The sequence below is a fragment of the Podarcis gaigeae genome (genome assembly GCF_964106915.1).
Source record: "Podarcis gaigeae genome assembly, chromosome: 2".
NCBI classification, from domain to species: Eukaryota; Metazoa; Chordata; class Lepidosauria; order Squamata; family Lacertidae; genus Podarcis; species Podarcis gaigeae.
The window spans coordinates 79,660,551-79,678,002 of NC_139679.1; the positions used below are offsets into that span (position 1 = coordinate 79,660,551).

At 43.3% G+C, this 17,452-nt stretch overlaps 1 protein-coding gene across 8 annotated transcripts in view; it reads right to left on the reverse strand.

The window, feature by feature from the left end:
• The window catches only part of EFCC1 (EF-hand and coiled-coil domain containing 1), a 68,135-nt gene extending 53,026 nt beyond the window's left edge, over positions 1-15,109 (reverse strand). For 2 of the 8 annotated variants that reach the window (XM_083726810.1, XM_083726804.1), the window contains exons 1-2: positions 14,082-15,099; positions 11,138-11,547 (exon numbers count right to left, since the gene is read on the reverse strand). In XM_083726810.1, the coding sequence (XP_083582936.1) occupies positions 11,138-11,547; positions 14,082-14,888 (1,217 nt within the window). In that variant the 5' untranslated portion in view covers positions 14,889-15,099. Of the gene's footprint in view, positions 1-11,137; positions 11,548-14,081 lie in introns of all 8 variants that reach the window. The other 6 variants (XM_083726806.1, XM_083726809.1, XM_083726808.1 and 3 more) reach the window with 6 other exon arrangements.
• Positions 15,110-17,452: the final 2,343 nt, after the last annotated feature.

Sequence of the window (17,452 nt, forward strand, 5' to 3'; positions counted from 1 at the left end):
CACATTCATAATAGCTTTTCTGATAGGTATCATCCCATAAGGATTCACTGCAATGATTTGTTCACATGCGGTTTGTCCACTCAAGAACACTTCGCCAATGATTAATACTACTCTACATCCTGGGAGATTTGAATCCCTGCACAATCCATCTTCTTGCAAAACGTAGTGTTTTATTTATATGAAATTCTACACCATGTCCCTTTTTGAAGATGCTGCCCTGCTATTTCTGGATTTGTCTTTTTTCATGTTCTTTTTATGTTAAAAGAAATGAGAGAAAAGAAACAAAGCATTCAAAGGAAGGAAGAAACAGCATCGTCATAGGGATATCATAAAGTACTCCAGCTCCACTGAAGGGCAGAAATGAAGCCAGAATCAGGATGCAAGCAGCCAGCTAAGAGTTTCTTGAGTGGAAAAGGGAAGAAATTGAATTAACTCACACAATAATAAAAGTAGCAGCCTGTACTGACCCGCCTGATGATCCACAAATTCATTAATGTTGCACCCTAAAGTTCACTTGCTTAAATCGAAAACAGGAATTGAGGGGCTGGGAGAGGATAAAGGAGATGTATACTTCCTGCTACCAGAATACAGTGGTACCTCGGGTTACATACACTTCAGGTTACAGACTCCGTTAACCCAGAAATATTACCTCAGAACTTTGCTTCAGGATGAGAACAGAAATCGAGCTCTGGCGGCGCGGTGGCAGCAGGAGGCCCCATTAGCTAAAGTGGTGCTTCAGGTTAAGAACAGTTTCAGGTTAAGAATGGACCTCCGGAACGAATTAAGTACTTAACCTGAGGCACCACTGTAGAGATAAACATGCAAACCGGGCTGTCACGCTTATTTAAAAGCAGGTGAAAAACCCAGAATCTGGACTTTGTCATTGAGTATTTTGAGGAAGAGAATGAACTTTGGCTCCATTGCTTTCCACAGCAACTCATTTTTCTTTTATGAAAAGTCACCTTACAATTTTTAGAGAATTGTTGTCTGGGCAGCCTAGGTCCTCCATACACACTGCCCAGTCTTGCACCCTGGGGAGGTCACTTCAGTGCTAACGCGGCAGTTTGGCTTCACCTCCAGAATAGCACTGCATTGTCTCTTGAGCCAGACGGATGCCAACATTTGCATGTGCAGTCTGGTTTGTGTGTATGCAAATGTTTGTGAGAAAGACCAACCTCTTTAGATCTTGTTTTGGGCTTCTTGGGTAGAAGTTGCCAAAGACATCATCTTTGCTCCAGTGCGGAAGTTGGTCCTGTTCCTTTTCAAAATCCCAATACAGTGGTACCTTGGGTTACATACGCTTCAGGTTATATACACTTCAGGTTACACACTCCACTAACCCAGAAATAGTGCTTCAGGTTAAGAACTTTGCTTCAAGATAAGAACAGAAATTGGGCTCTGGCGGCATGGCAGAAGCAGGAGGCCCCATTAGCTAAAGTGGTGCTTCAGGTTAAGAACAGTTTCAGGTTAAGAACGGACCTCCAGAACGAATTAAGTACTTAACCCGAGGTACCACTGTATTACTTTCATTACTTATTTAGTGCTATTAGCAAGCATAGGGTCTTGAGTTCAACTTCCTCCACCTAATTCTGCAGCAAGTACTGTAAGTAAGTCTAGGCACTGTTTTCTCTTATTTACAATCAAAAATAGTATAGGCTGATGCCTTTGCTTTCCATGAAGCTGGATTGTTTACATCAGCTTTCCAAAACATCTGGCTGGCACCAGGTGGCCAAAGGCTGGTTTTCATCTTCAACGGCTTCTTTCAAGTCTGACATTAAACACAATGCTAGACCTACTGGGTTGCTGAGAAGAATTTTCAATTATTCTTAAGTCAAGCAACCAGTAGCTAAACTCCAATCTCCCAGACCTTAAAAGTTGGCTAACCTCACAACATGCTTTACTAAATACCTCCAGTGTGTTATATGAACAACTGCCAAGTATACTGGGTTGGGGGTCGTGTCAAGTGTAGAGAATAAAAAACAGAGCAGATACGCACTGTGTGCCAATTTCTCTGTGTTATGACTAATGTGACATCATGAGTTGCCACTAAATCACTGCACTATGAAAACAAACACTCCATCACAACAGAGCATTCAACCTTCATCTTGTTCTATAGCAAAAAAAGAAAAAGAATCTCTGGAGGTTTTCCAAAGCCACCTGCTACCTAGTACTTAGCACCTCTATCATCCATGTCAATGATAGGGGCTGTCAGCTAGTACCTGGAAAGTGGGAACTTTCCATAGCTTGTCACAGACACATAGAAGCGTTCAGTATGTTCTAAAGAGGCTGCTTTCAGTAAACCAATTTTATTTCATGCAGGAACGTGCATTTTCAAAGGACCATTCAGTCACAAGACCATATGGATCACTTTTATGCATTTGGCCCAAGGTCCAGCATTCTGTACCCCGCATTCGGTACGCCCAGGAAACTCACAAGCAACTCCATCAATAGCATGCACATCTACTGCGTGTGTTCCCGGTCTCTTGAGCATTAACTTATCAGAGACTTTTCAAAGTTTAATCAGGGCTAAAAGCCATTATTGGATCATTTTCAGGTGCACAAATAGGGACACATTTTCAGGTGCACAAATTCCCTCTAATAGATGTTAGAGGGAATGTCCAAACTTTCAGTGACTGTGGGTATTGAGATGCGAGTACTAAAATTCCTTGGTTATTAAACAAGAAGGCAGTAGTTGCCTAAAAAGAGGGATGCAAATTTTCAGTAGTTTTGCCTATCTGGTATTATACAATGCAATGTGGTAACTGCAATTGCTCCACTCATTTGTAATCTTCATCAACTTGCCATGTGTTTGTAGTTTGATACTATTCAAGGGCATTCAGCATGATACAGTTGGTATCATGAAAATGCTTAAAGCCTGAAAAGGCTTTTATTGTTTTACTTATATTCTTATATCACAAACCAGGAGTTGCACTCTGTTGCTAAACCACAAACGTTCAGAACCGCATACGATGAACCTGGCAACTGGAACATTCCTAGTAGAAGTGAAGTATGTGTTTTTTTATGCTAAGAACATGGAAATTTAGGTTTCTGATGCTGTATCACTGTTAGTTCCAGTTCACACATGTAAGATGGGAAGCATCAGCTGCATAAATAAGATCGCTTCCTGAAGAAAAATACAACAAGCCATAGAGTCAGCAGAGAAACATAACTGGACCTTGTTACTTATCGTCTTCAGGCAATTGTATTCCAGCTAAGTTCTACTCAGAGAAGACCCACTGAAATTGATGAACCAAAGTTAGTAACCTCCATTAATTTAAATGGGACTATTCCAACTAACATAGTATACAACCCAATGCCCTGGTAGTAAATGATTAATCGCAAAATAGAACTTAGCTTAAAATACTAAACAAAACAAAGTACAACGGTTACAAAAGCAAATAAACTGAAAATGGCTTTCAGAAAACAAAAGAAAAAGAAAGAAATATACATGGTGTGCATTCTAATTCTTGATATATGCATACTTTATTCTTTTCTCTTTTTTTGTTAAGGCAGAACCTTGTAAGGTTCTTTGTTATGGTGAAGAATGTACCACACACACTGTGACAAAATTCCCTTGATCCTTTGGCCTGCAAGGTTTTTTTGTCCCCATTTTCCATTCCATTCGTGCTCCACAGCCTTAGTATTTAGCACAGAGAAGGTGTGCATCACAATGCAGGTTGCTAAGTGACAGTTACAATATGTGCAACGAACAGCTCCCACACAGGCTTATGGAATCTCTCAGACTGTGCAAATGTAGAACTGATTGAATGAACAGTGGGTGACACTATATTGTGCTTCCATGGAATTGCTCCAACCCAAGCAAGTCAATGCCCCCCAGCCTTTTCTTTTTTACAAAAAACAAATGAAAAAATGGGAGATTTAATTAGAAGTCTAGTAATCTTACCTAAAAATACACGCTGTGTAACAAAGTGCAACTTCCATAAAATTTTCAAAACTGAAAAGGCTTGATTTTGCTTTGTCCAGTTGTCATGTTAAACAGATAAGGATAACAATTGATAAGGCTGGCATATTGAAAATGTGATCAGCTCCCACATAATACACTCTTATCCCTTATTCTAGATAACTTAGCATAATAGATACTCTTTACAGCTCAACATTATAACTGAAGTTAACAGACCAGAAAATGCACTCACGTATCATGAAATCACTTTTTCTTTTTTGATGTTCAGCATGCAAATTAATTATAAACTACACTCAGACCATGGGAACAATGGAGGGGATGAGGGTGGCAAGAAAAAAAGAAGGGAGGTGCAATCAGCTAGAAAAGGCTGGAGGTTTGTTGTAAACAGCTGAAATGTCAAACTGAAAACGAGAAGTCTGTGCTTAGTTTAACATCCATTCAGTGTGTTTTCCTATTAACCTTGAAAGTGATCGTATTTATGGTAGCCGAGTCAGCTGTTCTTAAGTATTCATATTTTCATTTCCCAGTTCCACATTTCTCTTTCAGCTTTAAATACAGCAATCAAAACGTCCATGCCCACAGCACCATTGTCAATTTATCAGTAAATTATATAAACCAATAGCTAACTCATTTTCCAAGTGTAGATCCTTAAGCAGCCAATATGGCACCCAGCCACATTCAAGAGCAGGCATCCCCAAACTTGGCCCTCCAGATGTCTTGGGACTACAATTCCCATCATCCCTGACCACTGGTCTTGTTAGCTCGGGATGATGGGAACTGTAGCCCCAAAACATCTGGAGGGGTGAGTTTGGGGTGCCAGTCCAAGAGGGAGATTATTAGTAGGGGTGGTGACAGCTGCCATGGCGCTAACAGCCACGGGGGTGGGGGCAGGTAGCAGCTAGTCACAGAGCTGGTGGCAGCAGCAGGGAGTCAGGGCAGGTCTATGGGTGGCAAATAGGCTGGGCATAATCCACCACTCTTTGTAATCTGCTGCCTAAGGCATGTGTCTCAGTGTTCCTCATTAAATGTCCAGCTCTGCAGAGTATCCTGGGAAAGGGTATGGAGTACACCTGGACAGGAGTACTCCACACTTCAACATCTTGTTTTAGGTCCCACTTGAGTAAGATGAAAATAGTATGGAATTGTTATGAGAGAAAACAAAATTTGACACCTCCTTGAACATATTCACTGAAAAGAAATTTAAGGAATGAAATTTGTGGAGAAGGCAGAACTTGCTGAAGGACATGCAGTGGTGGAGCTCCTCAAAATTTTGACCGATTCTGGCCCACAACAAAGACCTGCGTATGCCGATTTGGCTATAAACAATGGCCCTGGGTACGTTGTGCTGACAGAAGTAGGCAAATGTAAAGATTCTTATCTTACTGACTTTTATATTTAGACTAAAATATAAAAACGCCTCCCAGAGGTCTCCATCTGCTGTAGCTGCTGAGAGCCAGCGTGGTGCAGTGATTAAGAGCAGTGGACTCATAATCTGGCGAACTGGCTTCGCTTCCCCGCTCCTCCACATGCAGCTGCTGGGTGACCTTGGGCCAGTCACACTTCTCTAAAGTCTCTCAGCCTCACTCACCTCACAGAGTGTTTGTTGTGGGAGAGGAAGGGAAAGGAGATTGTTAGCCACTTTGAGACTCATTAAGGGGAGTGAAAGGCGGGATTATCAAGTCCAAACTCTTCTTCTTCTAGGTGCTTCAAAAATGGCCGCTAGCCACCAGAGAAACTCAGGCAGACTATTCTCTTAATAGAATGGAAGGAATGGCACAACAACTGAGAGCCCTTAAGGATCAGAGAGAAAACTTGCAGATCTTGGATCAAGGAGGTGGAGGTCATGACATCAGAGGCGATGTAAAGGAACTTGCTGTGTTTTAAACTAGTAATGTCTACATGCTTCCAAGCTAGCAAGCTCTACTTTGCTTTCCCCCCTGGAACTCACAGGTTCACCAACAGAAGCTAAATACAACTTAGTGTGCTCGCTGTCCTTTCTCACAAAAATCCATTCCTCTCCCCCAACAAAGCTTTTTTAATGGCAGCAACCTAAATTGGGGTGGGGGAGTTGCTGCTGTTGCTGAACAATTAAGTCAGAAATCCTTGACAAGACTGCACAAATCACCCAGATATCCACCAGTAGATTCCCATCTATTCTGCCCACCTCTGGCTTTAAATTAATTAAACTGGAATATTTGTTGAGGACTCCCCCAAACCCTTCTTAATCCTACTGCTATTTGTGACCACTTCCACCATGAAACTTTAAACAGGTAAAGTACTCGAGAGATTTATCTCCGTGGATGGCAAGGCAATATTTGCTTTCATGCTATAACCAACTTTCGTGCATAGGCTGTGAAAGACAAACTCCAAGAACAGCAAGATTTAAAGAAGGTGGGGGGAAACTACGGTAGAATTGTACCACTCTACTCTCCTGCAACATATTCACAGTTTAGCATCATGGAAGGGTAAATTCTCAAATAAATTAACTTCAAAAAAGAAACGATAACAAAAATGTTGGTTCTAGAGTTCCCATCTGATGGACAAGGGAACACATGTGATCTGTTCTTCAGACTCTGTCCTCCAGCCTGCCTCAGTGCCATGTGGACTGAGCAAATGGGTGTCATTTACCCCTCTCAGAGCTACAATCCCCAGCACCCTTGACAAACTACAGTTCCCACGTTTCTTCAGGGGAAGCCATGCGCTTTAAATGTATGGCATGCACCCAGTTTAGGTAGCAGTGGTGGTGTTGCTGCTGTGCTGCAAAACCACAATGGAAACATTTTGCTATAATTAATGCTGGCCATGGACATTCATGAAAGTGCTCTAGTTTCACCTGGTTTCTCAGCACCACAAATAAAGAAGGTTATCAGCCCCTGGGCCCACTTCAGAGAAACATGATCCTGACCCCTGAAACACGGGGTGCTTCCTTTTATATAGTTCTCACTGTGTCCTACCCAGCTCAGGTTAATGCAGCCTCCAGCCAATACAAGGGTAATTCACTCCCAGGCTGAAGTTCCAGCAGACAATCTAATAATCAAAGGATTAGCTGCAAACAGTGACTGATGGCCTTCTAAGAAACAGCAAAAGCTAAAACAAACAGAATGTTTTCAACTATAGGCTGGAAGCACAGGTCTGGGCTCTGGAGGGCTTTGAGGTGACTCTGCGTCAATCGCATCTGCTTTCTGCAAGTCTTTAAAACGGCCAGAAGAACAGCTGAAAACATAAACTTTGAAACTCCGTCAGTGGTAAAATGTGCAAGCTGTTAATACAAAACAAGCTTAGCACCTCTCTTCGCTTTGGGCATCACAACAAAGCAGCACACAGGATAGGAAGCATGGCCTGCTCGTGTGTATCCTGTTTCCTTTCCCCTCTTCTGCCATTAAATTCTGAAGCTTCTAAAGGCGCTTCCAGAAATAAAAAAGAAGGAAGGGAGGGGGAAGAGTTGTCTCATCAAATAATAAAGTGTGAATAGAGATCTGAGCCACACCTGCCCAAGCTAGATACAGAGGTAAGCACATACAGTATTCTGCTTCCTACAGTTTCTTCCACAATTCTACAGTTTATTAAATTACACATAAACTTCCTCTTTCACTTCCTCTCTCTTTTGAAGTAAAGATTCAAGGTTTCTATGGGCGCTGCTGCACTGTGCATTGGAAGCCATATTCTGAATTTCCCAAATCCCACGCTTTCACATTTTCCTCCAACCAGGCCTGAGATAAGCTGTTCATTTATTACAAGGAACATGCCTTTACTCACATGCTGCACACCTAAAACACTCCAGCCATAGATTGTCATATTGCTGTAGCTCTCTGAAGTGTTCCCTGGGCAAGCCCAGGCTTCATTTCCCATTGATCTGTAACCAGTTAATCTCCCTTTTCTTAAAAGATGAATTTCATGCACCATTAAACTATGGAAAAACAACTTTGCAAGATTCTAGAGCTGAGCTTCAGCCCTCAGTACCGAGGCCAGTACATACCCACCTGCAAGCAATCCTGAAAGGATGTCACATAAAGGTTGTTTTCTGCTGCTCCAGAGAAGCGGACACGGAGCAATGGATCCAAACTACAAGAAAGAAGATTCCACCTAAACATTAGGAAGAACTTCCTGACAGTAAGAGCTGTTCGACAGTGGAATTTGCTGCCAAGGAGTGTGGTGGACTCTCCTTCTTTGGAGGTCTTTAAGCAGAGGCTTGACAACCATATGTCAGGAGTGCTCTGATGATGTTTCCTGCTTGGCAGGGCGTTGGACTCGACGGCCCTTGTGGTCTCTTCCAACTCTATGATTCTATGATTAAGCCTTTTTTCTCCCAACAATGATGCAAAGGGCATTCTTGGTCAACACCCACTTCTGACAATTGTACAGTGCCCCAATTCTACACAGCACTGGGAACTGTCCACCACTAAAATTAATGGAACTAAATTTTAAGAAATGTGCTTAAAATTGGGATGAAAGTCCAAAGAATCCACTTGCCAATGACAAAAGCTTTGATTAATTTTAAACAGCAAAACCCCAACCATTTAACAAACTCTTCCATTACTGCAGACCCCTAAATAAGAATGTATACAATGTTTATAAAAATGGCACTGGACTATTTTTAAAACTTCTTTTACCTCACAATTACAGGACACAATAGCTTTGATTCCCCATATAACTCAGTTGGAACTCTTGTAAGCCGACTGAGAGGAAATGTCAGGTTTCAGAGGGAAATTGGCTATTGTAGTTGCTCAGAGATTTCAGAATCTCTGCTTTTGAATAACTTGTATAAATGCACCTAGCACATATATTGTGTGTTTGAGTGGTCTAAGCACACTTTGGGCCACTTTGGAAATAACCAGGGCTTTTTTTCAGCCAGAACTCAATTCCGGCACTTCTGAATGGGGTGCCATTGCCATTCTAAGAGAACGAGGGAGGTGTTTCTGGTGAATTCTGGCACCTCTTCTTCTAGAAAAATAACACTGGAAATAACCAGTGTTATTTCCCAACTAAAAGATCTTTGGCCCACAACCCCCCCCACAACCTTCTTTACATTAGGGCTGTATGAGATTTCAGTACAACATGCTTGGTCAGATATACCCCATACAAATTAATGCTGTAATTGTTCTCATTATTAAGAAAAATGGTAAAGTGAGCTCCCAGGTATATTAAAAAATGCAAAGCCGTCTATTCAATTGCTTCTGGCTTTGGTGTCTGATTTAGTCTGTCTTGACTGAAAGCCTATTTAGTGGCTACCAGGCATGGAATCGGTACTATCCACAATTGGTGTCACTATTAAGTTTGTTTGGAGAGCCAAGTGTACTATGACAGCAATAATGAGAGCTATGAACCCTGGCTCGTTTTGTCTTGGAGGGTCATCATCTGGTTTACCCGTGGAGCACAGAACAAAGAAGCAAAATGCCTTCTTTACAGTAGTAAACACTAGCCATAATTCTACACATATCTATGGATGCTTGCCTCGCCAGAATCTATGGAGCCTAAGGGTGCTTAGCAATGCACTGAGTTTAACCATGAGAAAGGATTGATCCTTAAAAAAAGGACTATAAGCAGACATTTATAGTATACTAATGGCACTTACAGTCCAGTCCTAAAAAATGTACTGCACCTGCAAATAAGTGTGCCAAACACAGCCCCAATGTACATGCATGCATGTGTGCATAAATAAATTTCAAAGCTCCTTTACAGTTATGTTGGAAGGGCACTGCACAGCTAATACAAACAGATGCACCACTGCAGATCTTTAGGACTTAAGAAGAGAAGAAGAGTTTGGATTTGATATCCCGCTTTATCACTACCCGAAGGAGTCTCAAAGCGGCTAACATTCTCCTTTCCCCTCCTCCCCCACAACTAACACTCTGTGAGGTGAGTGGGGCTGAGAGACTTCAGAGAAGTGTGACTAGCCCAAGGTCACCCAGCAGCTGCATGTGGAGGAGGGAGATGCAAACCCAGTTCCCCAGATTACGAGTATACCGCTCTTAACCACTACACCACACTGGCTTTCTTGATACTAGTATGTCAAATTACTTAGGAACACTGGAATCTGCCTTATCAAATTATTGGTCCATCTATCACTACACTGTCTACGAACGCTAATATCCAGCAACTCTCCAGGGTTTGGAGCCGGTATCTTTCTTAGGCATCCTAGAGATTCCAGGGTTTGAACCTGGATCTTCCACATGCAGAGCAGACGTTCTACCACTGAGCCACAGCCCTTCGACAATTCAAGCAGAGGTGGCTCACTCCTTCTTAAATTTTCACCCCACCTCTGCAAGGCAAAGAAAGTAAAGTAAAGTCATTAAAGCAAGAATCCTATATGCACTTACCTGGAAAACAAGTCCCAGTAAACTGAATGGGACTTCCTTCTGACTAGGCATACATATAGGATTGCACTGTAATAAGCTTCCATAGTACATCCATGTAGTGTTATGTTCCCCTTTCTCAGGATCACTTAGCTCTTTTCATCATGACTGGGGAAACGGAAATAATTGCTCACAACTACCGGTATATACAAAATGAGATGCTAGCACATATCACATCGTACTGCCGTTTTGATTAGTGAATATATTGATAACTAAGTTTTAAAACTAGTTTTAAATGGACAAAACCACAAATGCAGCTCACTTTAGAAGATCATCCTGACAAAGCAGCTGTTGCCTAACCTAAAAAAACAGCAATATAAATGACCATTCTTAACTTCCTGGAGAAAATTTCTTCAAGCGTGGCCCAAAATATTTAGTATAACAGCATAAAGAGAAGTTATGAAGTGCCAAAACATGAGGAATCCCAATGGGTAGCGCTGTACAAATATTCACATAAAGCTAAAATGCAGACTGCAACCAATGCCCTTAATGATAACCAGCTGGTGGGTTCCGCCCCCCCAACAGCCTCTCCCATTAGATTACATGTTGCCCTTTCTAAACATCAACTCCCACAAGACCATTCATAATGTCTCCTAAATTAGATTGTTAACATCTGCTGATTTTTGTCAATTGCGTGTTGGGCTTTTCTTTGATAGCCTTTCCTGTTCCCACTAAATCATGCTTGCTGTGGCCTTAACTAGAAGGGAGATAAGTGACGCTTTGCTGAGAGTCCCTACTAAGAAAATAACTAGGTAGAGGCCAATTCTTTACTCACCACATTTCAGAAGACTTTTACAACTGAGTTTGCAAACCACATACATACGCTGCATCTGATATTTGTTTTTGGCAATTTCAGGCTTACCTATAATATTGTAGCTCTGATTCTAGCTGCTGAATATATATTTGCAGCTGCGGCATTTTATGGGCTTTAGCTTCGAGTTCCTTTACTTTTCCTAGGCTGTTAAGGACAGCATACCGTGCTTCTTCAACCTTTTTCCTCATTTCCGCTTGCTCTCTCTTTAGACTGCGGTTGCAGTCTTCCAGGGCGACCAGAGCTTCGTGAGAATTCCTCAGTTCTTTTTCCAGTTCTTGGTTGAACCTAATTGCTTCTTCAATTTGTCCATCCCTAGAACTTCGGATTAATTCAACCTCTTTTAGAACACTTTGAAGGCACTTGGAAGTCTGGGACTGACCATTAGCTAATTGTCTCCGGTTGCTTATAAAACAGGTCCCATTATTCTTATGGTTAGCATGGCTCTTCCACAATCCTACCTACAATCAACAGGGCAGAGGTAGAAATATAAATTAGAAGGAAAGAAGCTACACTTTAATCAAGCAGATTTGTTTCAAATTCACTTTTGTCCATGATGTTTTAGAAAGTCCAGCTCATATAGGTCTCAAACAAGGCTAAAGTACCACAAAGACTGAACCATAGACCTATAGCTGTCAGAAATTTCCAATGAAAACAAGAAAAGGAAATGAAATTGCTATAGTTTGCCTCTTAGTCTATGGTCACGAATGGAAATCAGTCAGCAAATATAACCTATAAGTCCTCAAACAACACATAATTAATGGATTCTTTTAACACTGATTTCTAATGTAAATGAAAAGTAAAAACAATGCATGTTATATAGCTTACATCAAACAGTATCATTAAAATAGTGGGCAGTCAGACAAATAACCTAGTATTTGATGGAAACCAAACTGCAGTGGAACAGAAACAGTACTGCTTTGTGATGGTTACAGGCTGGAAAGCAAACTGCTGCCATTTTACGTTCCTTCCTATAGCCACCCATGCACAAACCTGTGACTACCGTACATTACGTTTTCTTACATTAATATGAATACAGTCAGCCCGCAACTTACATAGGGTCACATTTCGGGGATCGTACCTAAAGCCAAAATCACATATGGTCAAAAAATGTTGGGTTCAGTGGTGGGTGGGATTGCCAAAGTCTTTTTTTTTTTACCCAGACGCCTGCCCCCAATTATTATTATTTTTAAACAAATTACAAAAAAGAGTCAAGTGTGCAAAGCTGAATATCCTGTAGTTAAGTGTGTAAGTTGTGGGCTTACTGTACTCAAATTTTCCCTCCCCAGCTCCATTTCAATTACATGGGGCGGCTTCCTTGTAATACAAAAAGGCATACACCCGTGAACAGGAGGGTCTTAGGAGAATGGTACTAAAACCAATTTTTGAGGCTGGTCATTATGATGCATGCTAAGCAATGAACACATTAGAAGCCATACAAGAACAAACTTGCAGAACACACAATTGAGAGTGTATTCTGTGTATCTTTGACTCTCACAAATTCACAAACACAATGATGTAATAGCTTGCCAGAAATTCAGAAGTGCATCAGAAGTATCACAGGCTGATACTAAGATCTGTTGCACCAAATGTAGAAGTGCAGACTGTATCATCACTATGAGCACAAACTTAAGTTCTTTTGAATCTGTATTTATGTTTACCTTCAAGGTAAATATACCCACACATCAGTACAGGATAAAGCTGTTTTTATGACTATTTATTTTTATTGGGTTGTATCCAGTGGTGTCCATGCTTGAGAATAGGCTTTGGCCTGTGCAGTGGAACTCCTCACAATCTGCTCCAGGGAGTTGGAGGACCCTCTGGGACAGAGATGGGGGTGCATATGAGGAGGGAAGAAGGAAGTCATGTTGCACAGGCAGGAGTTTTAAATGTTATTTAAAACAGTTATATTCCATTTTCAAAAGAGTTGCTCCAACCTATCATCACTTATAAATAAAACAACAACAAAAATGGCACAATGGGTCTTTTTTAAAGCAAATTACAAAGTGTGCTCACACATGCACACAACAAAAAATGTTTTTGAAACGGGACAATTTTGATATGAAAAAGAGGAGGAAACATGGACGCCAAAGGACCCTCCCTGGGTAGGAAGCTCCACAAAGTGGGGGCTCCCACTAATAAGGCCTTGTGTTATCACAGAGTGGGATTACACCTTCTCAGAGATGTGTGCAGGTGAGGGACCTGACGCATAGCAGAGTCAGATTTCGTAGTAACTTTGGTGAGTATTTATGACCACCCATCTCCTAAGCTGGGGAAGGAGATGATGAGGAAAACTTGTGAGGAGTGACAGCAGTGACAAGAGCTACAGACTGAAAGTTATTCCTCATGTTTAGTCAAAATCCAATTTCTTTTAGTTGGTGGCCTTTCCCTCCAGGTTCCACCCTCTGGGCAACAAAAAACAAATTTGCTTCACCACCTGTGCCAGAACTCTGAACTCCATTCACATCAAGGGGCTCCTTCCCATCTAGACAACCTTCTGGCAGCCACATGATAGTGCTGGGCAGGACCAGAGACCAAAGCGCATGAAGCAAGAAATGAAAAGTTTGCCTCTGTTCGGTGGGCTAGTTTCTACACCCACCCTCATATCCATGTCTCTTTCCTTCCTCCAAGCAACCAAGAGAGCCATTCTTCAGAATCAAGGACACATTTCATTCAGGTAAAAACACTCAAGAAAAAGGGGAATTAGTAATAGGTGATCTATAAGATCTAAAGAGAAGTCAGAGTAGGTGGAATTTGACACTGCTATGGGGCGTGGCTTATGGAGGAGGCGTGGCCTGGGAAGATTTCCCACGCCCAAAGAGCCCTAGAGGGCCGGCCCTGTCGATGCAACAGTCCTTAAACTACCTGAAAAGTATTTGATGAAACTTTACAGGTTGCTGCGAGAAAGGCCCTTTTTTTGCACGTGCCCACAATTCCAACGAAGTGGGCCCACGCTTGGACAGCCTCCCCACCCCACCCCCTCCGGCCCTCTCACCTGCAGCGCCAAGCACCGGGCGTCGCTGCTTTGCAGAGCCGCCCTCATGTCCTCCACCAGCTCGCGCAGGCTGGCGTTCTCGTCCTCCAGCTTGACGATGCGGTCCTCCGCCTGCTCCAAGGCCACGATCTCCTCGTAGCACTCCCGGGAGCACGAGCCCGACGGCACCAGCCGGCGATCCGAGCCGGGCCCGGGGGGAGAAGGTGGCGGAGAGGACGACGAGGACGACGGCGAGGAGGTGCACGAGGTGGAACCAGACCCCCTGGCGTTGCTGCTGCTCCGACGCCCGCCCTCTTTCTTGTTCGACGGCCCGCGCTCCTTCTCCCGGCGGCGGCGCAGCGGGCTGCGGAGCCGGATCTGGGTCTCGATGTGCTCGCTCTCCTTGCCGACCGGCAGCCGCGCCACCCCCGCGACGCCCCGGCCCGTCGCGGGGCAGCCGGCCTTGGCGCTGAAGTAGCCGCACAGCTTGGCGTGGAACTGGCGGAAAGTCAGCTCCGGGGCGACGTCCTCGCAGAGGCCGGCGCATTCCTCCGGGTCGGCGGCCGCCTCGTCGTCGCCGCCGCCGTCCGCCTGCAGCCCCAGCACCCCGCACAGGGTGCGGAAGTCCTCTCCGGGGATCCTGCCTTCGGCCTCGCAGTCCAGGTGGTGGAAGATCTCCTGCAAGTACTGGTCCAAGCCCGTGGCCAGCACCACGATTTCGTTCTCCACGCCCCGGTCCAGCCCGTAGTGGTATGCCAGGGCGCTGACCAGCCACTGGGTCCGGCGGGCCGGGCGGCCGTAGGGATCCCAGCCATCAGACGGCTCCATCCTGGCGCGCCGCCGCCGCCTCCTCCTCGCAACTCTGCTCGCCGCTCCCTCCGACCATGCTTCCCGCTTGCAATCGAGTTCCCCGGCTCGGGACGGGCAGAGCTCCCCGGGCCACGCCTCCTGCCTCGCTCCGCCCCTGCCCGGCGAAACGAGAAGGCGCCTCCCTCCTGCTTTGCTAGATGTTTATAATAGCAACCAGCACCACGCCTGCCGGCCTGCTAAACGGCTCTAAGCATGATTAAAACCGCTAGGCATCAAAGCAAAGCAAAAAAAAGGGGGAGAGCAACTAACGTCACATGAGCAAACAGCAGCCTCGATAAACTTTGGGGATCAGATATCAGAAAGCACGTCGGGGCAGCAAAATTTGGATTTAAGAGCTGCGGATCTCCCCACCACTTTTTTCTCCTACAGTCAAGTACCTGCCCCCCCCCCCGCACAGAAAGCGGGTATTTAGCAGTAAACAACTTGTTTACTCAAGCCGAGCCCTTCATACTTCTGGCTAAACGTTTGTTTTTCTTTCAAATAAAAAAAAGAGTTGTGATTATTAAAAAGCAGTATCCACCACATAACTCTAAACTTGCAAGCATAGAAGCTTGCACCTCATTCAGATCAATAAACTCTGCAAACTTTTTGCACATGAGACCGACAGCAGTTTTCGGATCTTCCCACATCTGTACTTGCGCGTGAAATATCTCCCCCTTAATTCTTTTTTTTGGGGGGGGGGGTGAAGTTAGAAATTAACACCAAGGCCAGCCAAATGCAACTGGAAAAATAAATAGCGATCAGGCAATTTAAAAATGCACTTGAAACTGGTAAATCTCAGTCTCCTAATTAGCTGAGCCTTTAAAATAGCCTATTCATTCTGAAAACATTCCCACTATTGTCAACCTGAAGCAATTTGTTTCAGTAGAATTAATCTTCAGAAACAAGACTTTAAAATGGGAGTGTTTACAGAACTTTTGTTATAGTAGCACCACTCAAGAGCAGCAGTAATAAATTCAACTATGTTTTTGCTGAAGGATGAAAGTAAATGACTCAGCTTATTCATTCCTGGGTTTTGTCAGCAAATAGCTCACTATTTAATTATTTATTTATTGCATTTGCGCTGGTCTCAGTGTTCATTTCTAACTTCAATAATTAAGCTGTCACTAGGAACAGAAATGTTACGGGCCCATTTTTCAAGACACATAAGGCAACAGTCATATATAATCACTTACATGGTAGCCAACCTAAGGGGATTTGCTTTGGAATAGACATGCATAGGATTGCACTGTATGTTTAACATTTCACAAAGCTGAACTGACTCCCAGAAGACAACGAAACTACTTGGGCATTTATTTATTTGTTACCTGTTCTTCACCATAAGGTCCCAGACAGGATTCAACAACAGACTGTATCATTATAAAAACTGGTAACACCGTTGCCATAATAAACATGTAAAATAGTGCCAGATGCAACAGAACCCTATAAAAGGGGTGGGTCCAACTAAACAAATTACTTTAACTGTCACAGGCCAGGGTAAATAAATGCATCTTCAGCTTTGCAAGGAGGATGCTAGACACACCTCTTTGGGAAGCGAGTTCAGCAGTTTAGGGGCAGCCACAGGGAAAGTGCTCTCCAGGCACTTCCCTGCACTTCTGAGGGTGGTGAAACTACCAAGAGAGCCCCCACCCCTGGAAATATCAGTACCCAAAGGTTGGTAGGGATGGAGACAGGCTTTCAGATGTTTACACGTAGCCAAACACTTTAAAACACTTGCTGTCACACTGTTGTTTCTTGCTGCAGTTCTTCTGCATTATGCTGCGGATTTCAAGGGCTTCTGGTTAAAAATGATTATGCATCTTATGATTTGCTGGTTATAACTCCTAAAAGATGTTTATTTGCTCCACCACAGCATATAATTAAAAGTACCTTGCTTCAAATCAACATGTTTTTGAAAAAGCTGTGAAGGCCGAAATATTTCACTGATGAAGTAACTTGCCCCTTAACCCTACAAAATGTTTGGCAAAGCATAAAGTGGTTGAAAGCATGTGTGTTGTGCTTGTACAGATTTTAAAACTGTCCCCTTTCTTTCACATGAGTAGTTGCAATAAATTGAGCTTCCCGTCCCAATTAGGACAGGCAGCTTATGGTATAATAAATGTTTGCTGATTAAAATGACTGTCCTTTCACAGCGAGTTGAGGATAGTTACTTAATTTCATCTGTCTGGGAATATCCACAGCAAACTGTTTCTGAGGAACAAAGGAGCCCATTGACCTGTCTGCTTCAATAAAATTCAGATTTCTGGCTATTCATATGATGAAATGTGCACATTCATAACATAAGCACTTTTTAGGCTATCCCACTCCATTAGTTCCCCAGCAGCTCAAAATGGCAGGAGTAATTCCTTGTGTTCCCACATGCACTTGAGTCCTGTAGGTTGACAGGACCATAAACTGAAAGGAAATACTAGTAACATCTTCCTAACAGATTTCTATCTGCATGTTACATTCACTGGGTGGAAATGTTACTACTAAATCCCTGATGACAAGGGAACAACCAAACACGTCGTGGATTTATGGCA